The following is a 16,291-nucleotide window of genomic DNA, read 5'->3' as shown; positions in this document are numbered from 1 at the left end:
CTATAGCAGAGGATTCTAGCTCCGGTTCATAAGTTTCTGACTACAGCATCTTCTCAAGGGTAAAAGTTGTTCTTTAACTGTGGGGGTGAGAGCCCTCAGGGCACAGAGAAAAGACTCAGTGCTTTTGGTGGGGGGAGGAGTATTTTTCTGCACACGCCTCTTGTAAGTTAATAACAATAATATTACTGGCTGACACTTATATATGACTTTAAGTCTTATAAAACAAGTGTCAGGCATCACTTCATTTGTTCCTCATAACAACCTCTGGGGGAAGGTAAGGCAGGTATTATTAATATTTTATATAGATGAAGAATCTGAGGCTCAGAAAGATTAAGTAATTCGGCTCTGGTCATATAGATAATCAATCAATAATAAGATTATAATACCATAAATTTAATGCTGGAGGTAACCTTAGAGGCCAACTATTCCAACACCTGAATTTTACAGAAGGGGAAACTGAGCTCGAGAGAGGGCAAATAACTTGCTTGAGTTTGTACTGGTAATATGTAATGGATCTTCTGATTGTAAATGCATCACATTTTCTACTACACCACTTGATCTCCACAGTTTACAAGTGTCTATTAAATGGCTACTATGTACTGTATGCTCTATTCTAGGTATTGGCGATACAGACAAAATGTAACAGTCCCTTCCCTCAAGGAGCTTATAGTCCATAAACAAGTATATGTCATAAGTAGAATTCAAATCCATGTTTCCCTCAAGGCAAAGGCCAACTCTCTTTCCCCTCCACCATATTTCTTTTCCTCATACCTTACTGCTTCTTCCTACGGAGGATCAGAGTGAGGAGAAGATAAGGCTACTTTCTTGTGAACAGTTTATAAGGAATTGCCATTCATCTCCAAATATGTGTGAAAATCTCACAGTCTATCAAAAATCAAAGAGTTATCCAATCCCTTGTGTCTCCCAAGAATCTTAAGGGACCCCAAGGCTTTCCAGAAATGGAGGATTGTTTATGTAATAATACATGTAAAGTGCAAATTTAATCAGAGCCTATGGGAAAATAGCATACATCTAGTTAGACTTTCACTTGCTGAAACATGATGCAAACAACAGTTTATTCTTCCTTATCTCTTATATTACATCTCTGATCCTTTTTTCCTTCAAGCAGAGTCATTAAATCTACTCCCCCAAACCTGCTGGGGGTATATATGGCTGCACAGCTCTTGAAAATGATCAATTTCAATTCTGTTGCCTGCATCCTAGATTTCCAAGGTTGATCATGAAAAATTTGGCAAAAGTAAAAGGTTCTGTATACTTATTTTATATATCTATATACCCAGAATCGCATGAAAATTTCTTGGGCAAAAAGGGACTGTAAGTGGAAAAAGTTTAAGAAGCCCTACAGTAGAAAACTCACAAGGAGAAAGTTTCCTTAATCAATGCAGCTCTCCACCTTTCTGAAACTTTTAGTTCCATAGTCAATATATATGAGAGGTGGGACTATCCCCAGGGCCTCCTAATATTAAGGCCAGCTCTCTATTTGCTACCCCAAAATAGCTCTCTGACAGCATCTGTCCTATGAATTTGGCATATTTAATTAAAGGAAGGTCAAAGCCATGTCAAAATTATTCTATCATAACAAAAACAGCTTATGCCCACCTAATCTACTTTTAAAATTCAGATTTTTATCAATCAAGTTAACATGATAAGATAAAGCTGGACTATTGATCTAGGTATATAGTAGCCCCAAGCGTTTTCTACATATAAATCCAGGTTCTCCTAGAGTGCAGGGTTTCTGTGAACTTGTTTTGCTTCATTTTGAATTATATTTTCATAACTGTATTTCAATATAATTGGCTTCCTTTGTGATCCTATGGATCTCATTTTATGCATTTAAAAACTTTTCTGAGGAATCTATCCCCTTCACCTGACTGCCAAAGGGGTCCATCATCCACAGAGTAACCCTTGAACTAGCAGAGGTACATATTGGCCTGAAAGCCAGTCTCAGAGACAGCAAGACCTTGCGTTGGTTCAAATGCTGCTTCTGATATATACTAGTCTGGTGAATCTGGCCAAGCACTTTAGCCTCTCAGTGACCCAAGCAGCTCTCTAGGAGGGCATTCACCTCCCTTCCCTAAGCCAATAGGAAAAAAAGAGAGCAAGTTTCACTGAGATCTTTTGTATCCATTCCCAGTCCTGGTACAATAGTTGGGACAAGAAGCTATTTTTCACCATTTAGGAGGAAATCAGGAAACAGTCACAGCATACTTGTGTGTCCTCTCATGGGGAGGACAGGGTCCTTCCCTTCAGCATCACCATGTCCTTCCAAAAGTAGGCTCACCAAGCATTCTCTTAGTGCCCTAGCAGACAAAATGGATTATGACTCCTCCCAGGACTGGGCCCTCCTTGGCCAGTCCTCCATCACATCTATATGTTGGAAGACACCTGCTGACCTGTGTTGATAGAAGAAGATTCCTGGTCTTGATGGTTCTTGTACAATGGAGTCACAAATTCAGTCGCTATCATTAGCCAGAGGTCACCTACAACTGTAATATGAAAGCTGATTTAACCAGTCTAAATTTTATGGGGAGGGAAGGAAGGAGGAGATGGAGTTATTGTTTCTCCTTTCTCCAAAATAGCTTGGATACTCTCCTATATGAAACTTCACATCTAGTTCAATGATATACATGTAGTAAGTATCAGTATAAGGTTTTGGTCAGTGATTAATTTGGGGGCTGGACTAGTGATTCCCATAGGAGCTCCTAGGTGGAGCTATAGTGCACAGGGTGCTGCGTGTGGAGTCAGGAAGTCTCCTATTCCTGAGTTCAAATCTGACCTCAGAAGCTTACTATCTGGGTGACCCTGGGCAAGTCACATTACCCTGTTTGTCTCAGTTGCCACATCTGTAAAATGGGCTGAAGAAGGAAATGGTAGGTAAACCACCTCAGTATCTTTGCCAGGAAAACCCCAAATGGGGTCACAAAGAGTGGAACATGAGACTGAACAACAATATGATTCCCATATAGGTAGCGAATACCTTCAAGCTTTGCCAATCAATAGTGGTTCCATAGCCTTAGTGACTTGTCTGGGGACACTGAGAAGTTATATGATTTATCCAAAGTCAGAAACCTAGTTTGAATCAGAGGGGAGATCTGAACTTAGGTTATCCAGACTCTGAGACTAGCTGACTTTCATCAGACATTTGAGGAACTTTTTTTTTTTTTAATATACTATATCTCCCTATGTCACCTGGACTAGAAATGTAGTGAACATCAAATAGACCAATGCTGCTAAGTTGATCGGTATGCAATCTTTCATATGCTGTTTTTCTGATGTGGGCTAGCTCACCCATATTAAGCAGCTTGGTGGCCCTCTGCTCCCTGGGGGTTCACCATACTGTAGCCCTAGTTTAGCTCAAAACTCCTAAACCCAAGGAATTCACCAGCCTCAGTCTCCCCCTATAGCAGGGATTACAAGAATGAGCAACCACATCTAAGCCTAAGAATGCTTAAATGTTAAAATTCCACCTTCTTAATCTTCATCTAAAATTTTAAAGTAGATGGCAGCAAACTTGGACAAACATTACCCTCCTCAATACAGATGCTTAGTCTGAACCTCTTCCTAAAAATTTAATTTTTTTCTAGTCTTTGGAGAATTTATAAATCATTAAGTGGCCAACTTTTTTGTGCTTCTGGTCCCACAGTCTCATCTACCTGAGATGACTTTCTTTTGTTCATTTTGGCAAAAAAATCTGTTGATCCAGGAGGTGTAAATCCCATCCCATCTGTGGATGATGCTAACAGCTCTCACCCCTGTCACACTACATTTCAGAAGGCAATTTTTAGCAAAAAGTCGCCCCAGACTGTACTACCTGCTGTTTGGCAACTCACACCTTCCCTTTCACATCTCAGGAGCAATGTTGTTATAGACCAAATGCCAGCGTGCAGGGTTGCCATTTTGGGAACAATATGCATCCAGCAAAGACTTGGAAAACTGGCCGGGAAAAGATGCCTACTTGCTGATTAAACATTAAGCTGAACTGGCCAGGGCCCATTCTCTATGTTGAGTAAATTGCCCCGGTTATTGCTAGATGAAAAATATTTAACCCCATGTTAGATAAGTAAGGTATAGCTCATCATCATGCGTTTTAAGGATACTAATATCAAATGAGATATGTACAACAATAACAAAAATGCTTTGCAAATCTTAAAGCACCACATAAACATTTGCTATTAATATGTATGATCCAAACCAATTAGATTTTTTTAAAAAAACAACACATTTTTTCCTATGAAACCTAGGGATAGAAGGTAGGCTTGAGTTGTAGATAGGGCACTAAAAACAGTCAGGAGTCTTAGATTCAGATTACAACTCTCTAAGTCACTTAACTTCTATGAAACTCAATTTCCTCATTTGTGAAAACAAACAAATAACATCAGCCTTGTTTACTTAATGGAGTTATTTCAAGGACTGAGCCAGGTAATGCATGGGAAAGCTCTCTGAAAACCATAAGGCATAATACAAATGTTAGGTAATATCATTCTTATGTTGAATAATTATAATTGGATAGATTTTCTTGTACATTTGAATTACCAATAGTTTGTGGGGTGGTTTATTTTTTTGTCAACTGGAATGATAATGTAATCAACTTCCAATTATTCACGTGGAGATTAACTGCTTTAAGAATTAAATATCCAGCTAATTAACCTTGAGTCCAAGAACTTGCCTCTGATTCATGACTCCTTAATCACCTTGTTAATTTCAGGGTCTCTTCTGTTTATGATAACTATGAAGTGATAATGAACGGTAGAGAAGGCTATTGAAAGGGTGGGAGACAGAGCCCCAAATGAGGCAGTAATCTAAATCAGCAATAATCTTACTACACTAGAAGGAAGAGTACACCAAGCTCAGAGACAAAAAGACTTGGGTTCAAATCTCACCTCATACTCTGTGTGACTCTGAGCAAGTCATTGAAGTTCATGAACCCCCAGGCAACTTTGTAGGACTTATATATTAAGGAATCTACTGATTATTATTAAAATATCTATTAATAATAGATTTTTTGTATTGGTTCAGAATTTAGAAAGGAAAGAGGGCAAGTACTTGCAGGTTATTCAGAAGCTTCTTCCACATAATGAATTATTTTCTTGAGTAAATGGTTGGAAGAAGTTGGTTGTAATAGGCACTAAACAGCATTTAAAATATTTTTTTATGTGAAACTGACTATATTTTTATGGATAGAAATCTACTAGTTACCAACAGAGGAATCATTTCAGAATCAACTGCCTGTGTATAGTCATATCATTAACTGATTAGGCCAATGATCTGTGCCCTCTGCTAAAGTATAAACTCCATCATCCCAGGGACCATATTTCAGGTCTCTTTGCATCTCACTCAGTCATTAGTATAATGTGCTCTACAAATATTAATTTCTTAATTGAAACCACACTACCGAATTTTAAAGAATGCCAAATTAATTTTTCTATTTAAGCCAAAGATACATTAAGGAATTCTAGACGAAAAGTGGTAGTTTTTAATCACTGTCAATGATGGAAGAGACCAAAAAGGTTAGGCTTGGACACAGAGGGAGTAATATAATGGCAAACTTCTAATTTTGACCCTGGCCTTTTTCCAGCTGGAAAAAATGAAAGATAAAATGTCTCTTTCTCCATAGTCTCTCAGACCTGAATGTGTCTCAGGAATGTGTCAATGTCATTTTATCTTTAAATAGGGGCTAGCAGGGGTTTGACTGATGTTCCAGGGGAGGAAGAGAAAATTCTGGTGAGGGAGAGCCAAAGGCAAGGATTAAGGTGAGAGGAGGAATGAAATGGAAACTTTTATCCCAGTTCCTATTATCACTCCTACCACATGGCCCCCCTCTCCCTCTTATCTGCCTGCTGCCTTGGGTTTGGAGGAGAAATCCATTCTCCAAAGCCTCCCGAGGCAACTTTAACTTCCCTGTTCTGTCTCTGACATAACCTTCCACCCTGACCTGGTGTACTAAAATACCCAGAAGGCCAAGCTATCTACCCACCACCAGTTCCTGGACTGCAACCCCACACCTAACATGCTAAGAATTAGAAACTAGCTTTTCCAAAATTCCTTTCTATTCCTCATAAATCAATCTCTCTCTCTCTCTTTCTCTCTCTCTCTCTCTCTCTCTCTCTCTCTCTCTCTGATAAATGTCTCTCTTAATTACATTATAGTAGCTACTCCATAGAAGTACCCAAATTTATTAAACCGTTTGCCTGTTATTGGACCATTAATTAAGTTGTTTCTGGCTTTTGGGGACAGAATAAATGTATTATAATACTTTAGGGCACAGGTGTCAAACACTCAGTCGCTGGACCACTGCAACAACAATACCCCTACGTACAGCCCCAGCCAGATTAAAATGCAATTGGGAAATATTTAACAAAACAAATGAAAATACAATAAAACTAGATAATGTGAACATGTGGTTCTCTAAGTCAATACATGGCTCAGAGGGATCTAGTTTAGTCAGTCCATGTCTATTTGAGCTTGATGCCACTCCTTAAAGGGATAAAGATAAGATAGTTAATTTCCCTGATAGGAGGTTTCCTGGGTGACCATCCTCTCTAGGTAGATAGGCACCTTTCCAACAACTTAAAGTCTGAGAGACACCTAGAATTTTGGGAGGTTAAGGGACTTGCTCAGTGTTCCAAAGTCAGTATCAAAGATGGGACTTCGACCTAAGTATTCCTGGCCCAGATACACTAGCTCTCCATCTGTTAAGTCATGCTGCCTCTCTAAGATAATTTATATTCTGAAATTAATTCATATAAATAGAACTAATTACTGGGCTAAATGCATTATGATACATCATAGCTTGGAATTAATTGTCATGAAAATAGTTATTAGAGGCAGCCAGGTGGGACAGTAGATAGAGAACCAGGCCTAGTTTCAGGGAAGACCCAAGTTCAAATCTGGCCTCAGACACTAGCTGTGTGACCCTGGGCAAGTCATTTAACCCTATTTGCCTCAGTTTTCTCATCTGTAAAATGAGCTCTAGAAGGAATTGGAAAAGCGGTCCAGTATCTTTGCCAAGAAAATCCCGAATGGGGTCACGAAGAGTTGGACATGACTAAAATGACTGAATAACAACAACAAAAATAATTCCTAAGCAGGAATAATTCTTTGCAATGATGTTTAAGGTTAAGATTCTTATAAAATATATATTTTTTTTAAAAAGAGAGAGACAATAACCGGCAATCTACAGTCCTGGTCCAAGAGTGTTCATAAATCACTGTATTTAAGAAACAGACCCTTGCCCTACCCACCTTCCCCACCACTTCCATTCCCTGCCCTGAGGACTCTGAATCTTTTCTCTCCTTTTATAGGCACCTGCACTACGCCTTCCACATCCATGCCTGTTACTTTATTTGCAGACCCTGCCAGCTCCAGGTGCCCCATAACCCATTCTGAAAGAATGAATTAGCTAGCAGTGACAGGTTTTGAACTCAGTTGCTCTCACTTCAAAGGCAGCATTTTCTGCTATACAAAGCAGTCATCAAGCACTGTATGGTAGTGTAGGTTGACTGGTTTCAGACATGCAGAAATTTCTGTGGCCAAATCACCTCAACTACATACCCCTAATGTGGTGTGAGCCACCCCCCATGCGCTTAATCCAAACTGCTCAATTCAAGGGTGGGAGAACATGGCCGGCATGAACACAATCAGAGCCTGAATGGAGTCAGACAGTCTTGATGGAACTCGACAAAGCAGCAGCAGATGCTGGTGGAATTCCTGCCTTCATGATGTGCATCTTAAAGACAGCTCCCCAGAGTACAATTTACAAGGCTGACTCCAACTCTACTGGGAAATGGCAACAGTATTAGTGTTTGCGACCCAGAAAGCTATTTCTCTAGCTTCTAAATGTGCCCCTGTGACCTTCATAATTGTCCTGTACACCTCGGCACAGAGATACTCATGTTCTCTTCTGGTTAAATAGTCTCCTGCCCAAGAAGAGTTATTCAGTGGCTAGCACAGGGCTACAAGGAGTTCCTTTCATGATGCTGTGTATATCCCAGGCTCTTAAGAGATAATATTTATCCATTTTCGGAGAGTTTTTTTTTTCTTCACTTCCAATGAGACTCATTTTCTACCTTCACCTCATTTCCTATCCTTTAAAGCCAAAAAGCAAAACAACATGTGGAATCACTGAAGTTAGAGATAAATTGGAGCCTCCTTGCTCAGAATAGCTGTAATTGACCACAGTTCCTTAATTTTATGAGATGAGAAAATGCTCATCTTCCGAGTGTCCTCCCTCCACCAATTTATTACAAGGACTGTACTGTGTGCATGCCTAATCAGTCAAAGGATTGCTTCTTTGTTCACAGTGATTCCATCTAATTTTTAAAACCCTTAGAAATGTCTGTTCAGCCCAAGGACTTTATTGGTATAACCCTGCTTGGAAGACAGGAATAGTCTGGGAACTGTGCACTCTCATCAAGTCTGCAAGATACATTCCAAAAAGTTTAAGGTGCCTTTGGGTATTTAGCTGGTTGGCGCCACTTCCTATTGTTTTCCCTTTGAATTGAATGCTTTGACTACATTTCAAACTTCCCCCAAAATTCAAACCAGTCAAAAGATCTGATCTGATTCAATTAAATTACCATTTATTAAGCACCTACTACATGTTTACAGGCCAGGCACTTATCTAAGTGATGGGGATACAAAGAAAAAAATGAAAATTCATGTCCTCAGGGAGGATATATTATATTGGGGTGTGTGTGGGGGGCAAGAGAAACAGCATACACATGGATCCATGATAGCTAGCATTTATGTAGTGTTCTAAGGATTTAAAAAGTGCTTGAAAAATATTATCTCATTGGATCCTCACAACAACTTTGGCAGGTAAGTACAACTATCATCCCAATTTTACAAATGAGGAAACAGAGGCGCAGATTAAATGGCACGTTCAGGGGGTTACACAGCTAGTGAGTGTCTGATGACAGATTTGAATGCAGGTCTCCCTGACTCCAAGTCCAACATTCTGTATTACCAGGATCTCAAGTGTCTTTCCTTTGTAGTCCATTTCCAACGCAGTGTTCAAAGTGATATCAAAGTGATATCTGTAATGCATTTATCTGATCACCTCATTCCCTATTTAGTAGCTCCCTATTACCTATAAAGTCTGTTTAACATTTAAAACCCTTAACAACTAGGCCTCAGCCTAGTTTTCTTGACTTCTTATACTTTACCCACCTCCGCACATTCTGTGAGCTAGGCAGCTAAACTGGCCTTCTTACTGGTCTTCACAGTTGACACAGATGATCCTTCACAAAGGTGGGGTCCATATCTGGGATGGACTCCCTTTTCATTTCTGCCTTTTAGAACTCTCAATTTTTTTCACTGTTCATTTCAAATGTCACTGTCTACCTTTTCTGATTACCTCATCTCTGACTACCTCTTGCTTACAAATTCCCTGGTATGTATTTTGTTATAGAGGCAAGAGAAAAAGAAAAGAAGGAGAGAGAGAGAGAGAGAGAGAGAGAGAGAGAGAGAGAGAGAGAGAGAGAGAGAGAGAGAGAGAGAATGAGAACACAGAAACTGCAAACCCCTTGGGGTTTATTTGGGAAGATTCTGATCTCTGTGAACTGAACAAATTTGGCTACATGGCCAGCCCACTGGAGTTTTGCTTTCCGCAGTAGAGTTTGAATGTCTGGCAGTTCACCTCAAGAAAAAACAAAAACAAACAAACAAACAAAAACATCTTATCTTGTCAGGATCTTCCTAAGACAATTCAAATGGAAATTCAATTTCCTGGCATGGCACAGGTAGACTATCCAGATTTCATAGTCATACAACAATGAAGGCAGCACAATGGCTCTGTAGACCTTCAGTTTGGTAGGCAGCCTAAACCCTCTTCTCTCCCATAGTTTCCTTTGGAGCATCCCCAAAACTCTCCTAGCTCTGGCATTGTGTGCATCAACTTCATCATCTATGTGTACATCTATAGTAAGTCTAGTGACAAGGTAAGTGAACTTATCTACAATATTCAAATTTTTTCAATTGCTGTAATTTATAATTCCGTGTATCGATGATGCAGTACTGGCTGGTAGAGAACCTCTGTTTTCTTGGTGTTGATTGTCAGGCCATATTTAGCACAAGCAAGAGAGAATCCATCCATACTCTGTTGTATCTCAGCCAGCATGGCATGCCCACATCAAAGAAGGCGCTATGCTCTGTGAGCAAAGCAGAATCACAGCAACACCAAGGAAACACAAGATACACAAATCTAGAGACATCTCCATCCCAAATGTTCAACCAGACTACCTGCACTGGACTGATCAGCCAGAGTCAAATACGTGGTACCTTGACCACAACATCGTGATGTCATTGATCCTTTTCAAGTAAGAAGGATGAATGAACAACCCTGGGCAAGTCACTTAACCTCTTGACACACCAGTCAACCCTTCAAGATTACAAATTGCAGAGAAAGGGCAATCTGGATTCCTAAAGGGAGTTGTCTCAACTAGGAAGTTCTCTAAGTAAAAGGTCTACCTTCTACCCTTCTACCCATATTTTGTATGACCTAATTTTTGCACATATCTCCCCTAATGGAATATAAGCTTCTTCTTGAGGTTAAAATCAAACTAAAGCCAAACAAAGCCCCAAGATATACAAAAATACAACAACAAGAGCAGAAAACAAAGGAAATTGTTAAATATAAGAAACCAGTAACTTTTATGTGTGCACACAGATATGTGCGTGTATGCGCGTGTGCATAGAGGAAGAATAGCCTGGTTGAAAAAGGAATAGGTTTTTATAGAGATGGATTTGCATTTCTTTTGTAGATGAGTATAATGTAAGATTCTGAAGGGTGAGGACTGGTTCATGTATTCCTTTGGATGCCCAGAGCTAGCACCTGAATTAGTTCATAGCAGGTAATCAGTAAATTCTTGTTGATTTGATTGGCTGAAGGTCATATCTACCCATCTCCCTGCCTGCCACTCTTCTAAAAGGCATAAGCTACTCTCCCTGAGGATGGTTATTTGTATATTAATAATTTATCTGTTTATCCCTGAAAGAAGCAGGTCTCTAACAATGAGCATGTTCAGAAAAGCATATCCAGAATTCAGGACACATGCATGGTGGATGCATTTATCTGTCCTTTCTTTAGATGGGAAAGCATCTGGCAACATGCCAGCCCATGGTCATGTCACAGAAAATCTGTCATCTCAGGGTTACTCTGCCGACCCTCCCCTTCCCATAAAAATGCTCCTTCTTTATATGTGGCCTGAGAAGGTAATCAATGTGTGGTAGCATCAGCTCTCTTCATGTATAACTACTTGGAGACAAGGCAGAAGAGAGCCTTGAAATAATCAATAATATTGGCACAAGAATGAAGCTGTGGTGAGCATTAGAGGCCTTGGGGAATGTACTTTATCCCCCTTGTACCAACAACTCTCCCTTTGAAAATGAAGGCATGCCATTTACAACAACCTTTGGAAGGCATCTCTCCATACCATTCACGACCCATTGACATGATTTAATTAATGATGGATCAGGTAATCCCACAACCCTGACTCAGTTATGAAGATGATGGTGTAGATGTGCCCCAGACTTTGCCTTGTCTCTGTCTCTATCCACATGTAGGCCATGAACAAACCACTTCTTACCTCCAGAGTGAGGTGGGGGCCCACAGAGCAGCACGACTCCCTGTCCTTCTCGGACCGATACTGTACTTCTTATTTTAGTTTTAAAATTTTCAAGATCTATTTAAAGACAGAACAGAAGAGAACTAAGTTTCAGTGGGGGATAAAGACAATGGACTAAGTGTTCACAAGGCCAAATATATGTCTTAACAAAATAATTAGAGCATACTCCCCCTTTGAGGAGCCTTTAGAATCTAAAATAGCACAGCATTCACTTTGGGTGGGAAAGAGAAGAGTAACATTTCTCTTGACCTTCATTAAGATTCTAGACATTTTTTTTGGTAGAGACTAGCAACTCTAGATAAAAACATATCTCATTAGTCTTGTGATTTTTGAAATGATGACAAATAAAAAGCTGACGGAGTCTGCAGAGGCGAGAGAAAGTGTAGACGTGAGCCAATTAATCAGATAATGTGATTCAGAGGGGGGAAAATTGCTTTGAACCAAAAATAAGTCTTTTGTTCCTAATTATCCAGATTGAATCTACTAGGTAATTGCTGAACTTTCCATTTCGCTCCTACAAACACAACCAACATCCCGCAATTTTTCCCCTCAAAATATTTTATTGTAAATGAATTGTCTGGAGAAAAAAAAAACACAAAACAACAACTTTAGATGTACCTCTAATCAGTTGCTGTGTTGGGCTCAGAAGAGCTTAAAATACTCATTTTTCTTTTGAATAATATGAGACCTATTTGTTCAGTGTCATTGAGGGTTGTTCACTATAATAAATGGAACCACAGCATGAGAAATTAATAAGACAAGTAGAATTCAATTTATAGGAGCACAGTAGGTATAATTCATGTATGCCTCTTTGTTTATAGCACTGAAACAAAATAGAAAGATGCTGAAAAAAACACAGAACATTATTTTTTGAATCATTCTTGAAGACTTCCAATCTGTTTGGCATTCTCTTAGTTATTGTTTTAAAGTTATTGTTTTTTTTTTAAAGAAAGGAACTGACTAAAGTTATTTTGACCCACGGCAGTGAATTTTAAAGTCCAGTCAGTCACTCTTTTTTCTCAGTTAACAAAAACAAAACAAAATGAAACACCGCAATAAAGCAGATATTCAGTGAGTTTGATTCCTCTTGTATTTTCCTGCAATCTTGACTTAAAAGACTGAAGGCTAAAGCATGCTTCCTTTCTATCAGGAGAGAGGTAGAAAACTATAACTCTAGAATGAGACATATGTTGCCAGACATGGCCAGTGTGGAGAACTTTTATGTTCAACTGAACTTTGTTCTATTTGGGGGAGGGGGCATTGGGAAGTTATAATAATCTAAAAAAAAAGGAGCAGGGAATTTGAAGCATCGTTATGATTCTTCTTCACAGGGAATCCACTTTCAATTCAACTCTACAAGCATTTATTAAGTTCCTACTATGTACCAGGCACTACTCTAGGTGCTAGGGATATAAAAAAATGGAAATGAAAACAGTCACCATCCTCAAGATGTTTTTATTCTGCTTGTGTACTGAGAAGGATATTGCAAGGATACCGGTGGAACATATGGGAAATCCACTGTTTGTCCCTCATTTTTGCTACCTAAGTATGAGTGAGATTTTCCCCACCCCTTACATATATATATATATGATTTACTTCTCTATAGATAGAGATTGTAAAGACTTGAATCAGCCTTTTCTCTCATACAGCACAGTCTGTAAATGCTCTCATATAGAATAGACTATAACTGCTTTGTCTTATCATACTTTAAGCATTCTCCTTTAAACCTTTAAAGGTTTGTAGTTAGGATGTACCAATCAGGGTAAAGGTCAAAAATAGCTGCCCTGAAGTTCCTATGGACCAATCAGTACTGGTAGAAGAAGTAGTAAAGCAAAACCCTTATAACAACACTCTAAGCTGACCCAAAGACTTAACAGTGGCATATTGTGTAATAGCCCCAATAGGCCCAAGATGGCTGCTTCTAAGTTTTTTTTTTTTTTTTTGTGGGGCAATGAGGGTTAAGTGACTTGCCCAGGGTCACACAGCTAGTAAGTGTCAAGTATCTGAGGCCAGATTTGAACTCAGGTCCTCCTGAATCCAGGGCGGGTGCTTTATCCACTGTACCACCTAGTTGCCCCTGCTTCTAAGTTTTTTGATAGTTTTTCTACTACCACAATGTGAAGCAATGATGATATGGAGAACCAACAGATGAGAAGACAACACTATATATTTGCTTATTCCAGAAATACCTAATAGCATTTATACTGCTTTAATCTTGGGGACTTTATGGGTATAAATATCCCTCTTCCCTGTGGCTCAAGGTCTTTGGGTCCTAGACCTGAGACCAGCTTTATTGTGAGACAGGATCCTTCTCTCAATAAAGCTATTTTCTTTGGCTTGGAGACTGTTTTTTTCTTTGTCTAACGTTGGGACTTAGAAATTTTTGCAATGTAACCGATTCATCTTTTTTGGTCATAATTCTTTAATGCCATCCTTTATGTTAGAGTTGTCAAACTCTTAGCTACCTTCAGGATAACAGATCCACACTAAAATATAATTGGGAAGTTTTCAACAAAATAAATAAAAATACAATACAAAACAGATCATATTAATTTGTGGTTTTCTAAGTTAATATGCAGCCAGTAGGAATATGCTTCTATTTGACTTTGATACCACTATTTGAGACAAGTCCTCTTGCACATATGCTATTTTGAATGTGTTGTAGTCCACTCATACCCACCATATGCCTATATGCTACCCATTAAAATAATCAAATATTTTATTGGTGCTCTTTTTATTGGTGAATCATGACCCTCCCCTCAATGATAACCCTCCCTTGTCACAAAGGAATACTGTTAAACAAAATAAAGCAACACAAGCCAATGTGTGCTGCATTCTGAATGTATACATCACCATCTTCATTGAAAATTAGTATACACTGGCCTTTAAGTTCTCTGAACTTACAGCTTTGCTCAAAGCTGTTTTCCTTTACATTATTGTGGTCATTGTATAAATTTTCCTCTTGATTCTACTTATTTGTTATTCATGGGTTCATGTAAGTATTCTTATTTTTATTTATTTATTTTGGGGTAGGGGCAATTGGGGTTAAGTCATATATCTAGTAAGTGTCTGAGGCTGTATCTGAACTCAGGTCTGGCTGCCTCCAGGGCTAGTGTTCTATCTACTGCACCACCTAGCTACCACACATAGAAGTATTCTTAAAGTTCCTTGAATTCTTCATGCTTCATTTCTCATGGCAAAATAATATTGCATTCTGTGCCCAAGTTAATTTAATCAACCATACCCTAATTGATGGACAACCACTTTTATGCTACAAAAACAAAACAAAACAAAACAAGACAAAATACTATGCTTCTGTACATATTTTCATATACATGGGGCCTTACTTTGTATCTTTGATTTCCTTGAGGCTTATGCCTAGTAGTGACAATGTTGAGTCAAGGGACAGGGATCAGTTTAGTGTGCACAGAGTCTAATACAATTCCAAGTGATTTCACAGCATTGTTGGACCAATTCAGGATTCACCAATATAGCATTGATGTGTCTGTATTCTTACAGTCTCTCTAATACTTATCCTTTCTGTCTTTTGCCTTCTTTGAAACAGATTATATCCCAGCTGTGATATGAAGACTACAGGTCATTTTCATTTGCATTTCTCTCTTTTTTTCCTTATAACCAAGCTTTGTCCTTCCCATTGAGTTGTTGCTATGGAAATGTGGGGATGAAGGCATTTGCCTTCAAGACTAGTAGACATTCTGATCTCCCAGTCCAACACATCCCACCATTTTATGCTCCTGACTGTCTCTTTCATCTCAGCTCCAATGACAGGAATAGAGTTCTGCAGACATCCCCTCCTCATGCTCTGTCCATTCCACTTCATTTTTCCTTTCTGATTACTTTCTTGTTGTCTTCTCTGCTAGCTTCAACAGTTCAACAAAAAGATCCAAGCCACATCAATTTAGGGAATTCTTTGAAGTTTGTCCACCTCACAGGTAAATACAGTGGTAAAAATATTTCCATGGCAAGGATCACTTGGATAATCCTTTCAAATGATCACTGAGATTGGAGACAATAGAGTCCAATCACCTCATGTTCAGATGAGAAAACTGAGGTACAGATAGGTTAAATGACAGGGTCACATAGCTAGCAGCTATGTGTGATGAAATTCGAACCCATTTTCACATTATTATTATTGTTATTATTATTATGGGGCAATGAGGGTTAAGTGACTTGCCCAGGGTCACACAGCTAGTAAGTGTCAAGTGTCTGAGGCCGAATTTGAACTCAGGTCCTCCTGAATCCACTGCACCATCTAGCAGTCCCCTAGTATTATTTTTTTAATTGTTATTACATTGGCTAGATTTCCCCCTGACTCTAAAGTCCCTTCCAGCTCTAAGTCTATGATACCATATAATTTATACCTGAAAACTATGGGGAAAATAAAAGGCAGAATATACTTCCATGTTTAAAAATAATAATAAAGCTAAATATCTCTGAATTGTCAATGATAAATTAAATATAGTCAGCACTATCACTTTCTTTAGCAGAGAGACTACATTGTCAGTTTAGGAAAGTCTCTTCATAAATTAACCAGACTGACATACATGGTTTCTAGAGCTACTATAGGGAAGAAGGTGTGGGGACCAATTTTTAATTGGGGAGTGTTAGCTAAGGGGCTCACCACA

The 16,291-nt window shown here is 38.9% G+C and overlaps 1 protein-coding gene across 1 annotated transcript in view; it reads right to left on the bottom strand.

Moving 5' to 3' along the window:
• Positions 1 to 16,291, bottom strand: part of CNTN3 (contactin 3) — a 450,405-nt gene that overhangs the window by 165,399 nt on the left and 268,715 nt on the right. The window contains exon 5 of the mRNA XM_043979112.1: positions 11,607 to 11,702. Coding sequence (XP_043835047.1) covers positions 11,607 to 11,702 — 96 coding nt within the window. The remainder of the gene's footprint in view (positions 1 to 11,606; positions 11,703 to 16,291) is intronic.

Source organism: Dromiciops gliroides, chromosome 1, assembly GCF_019393635.1.
Source record: "Dromiciops gliroides isolate mDroGli1 chromosome 1, mDroGli1.pri, whole genome shotgun sequence".
NCBI classification, from domain to species: Eukaryota; Metazoa; Chordata; class Mammalia; order Microbiotheria; family Microbiotheriidae; genus Dromiciops; species Dromiciops gliroides.
Note: the sequence above shows the minus strand (reverse complement) of the source record. Positions and strands in the feature narration are given on the sequence as shown.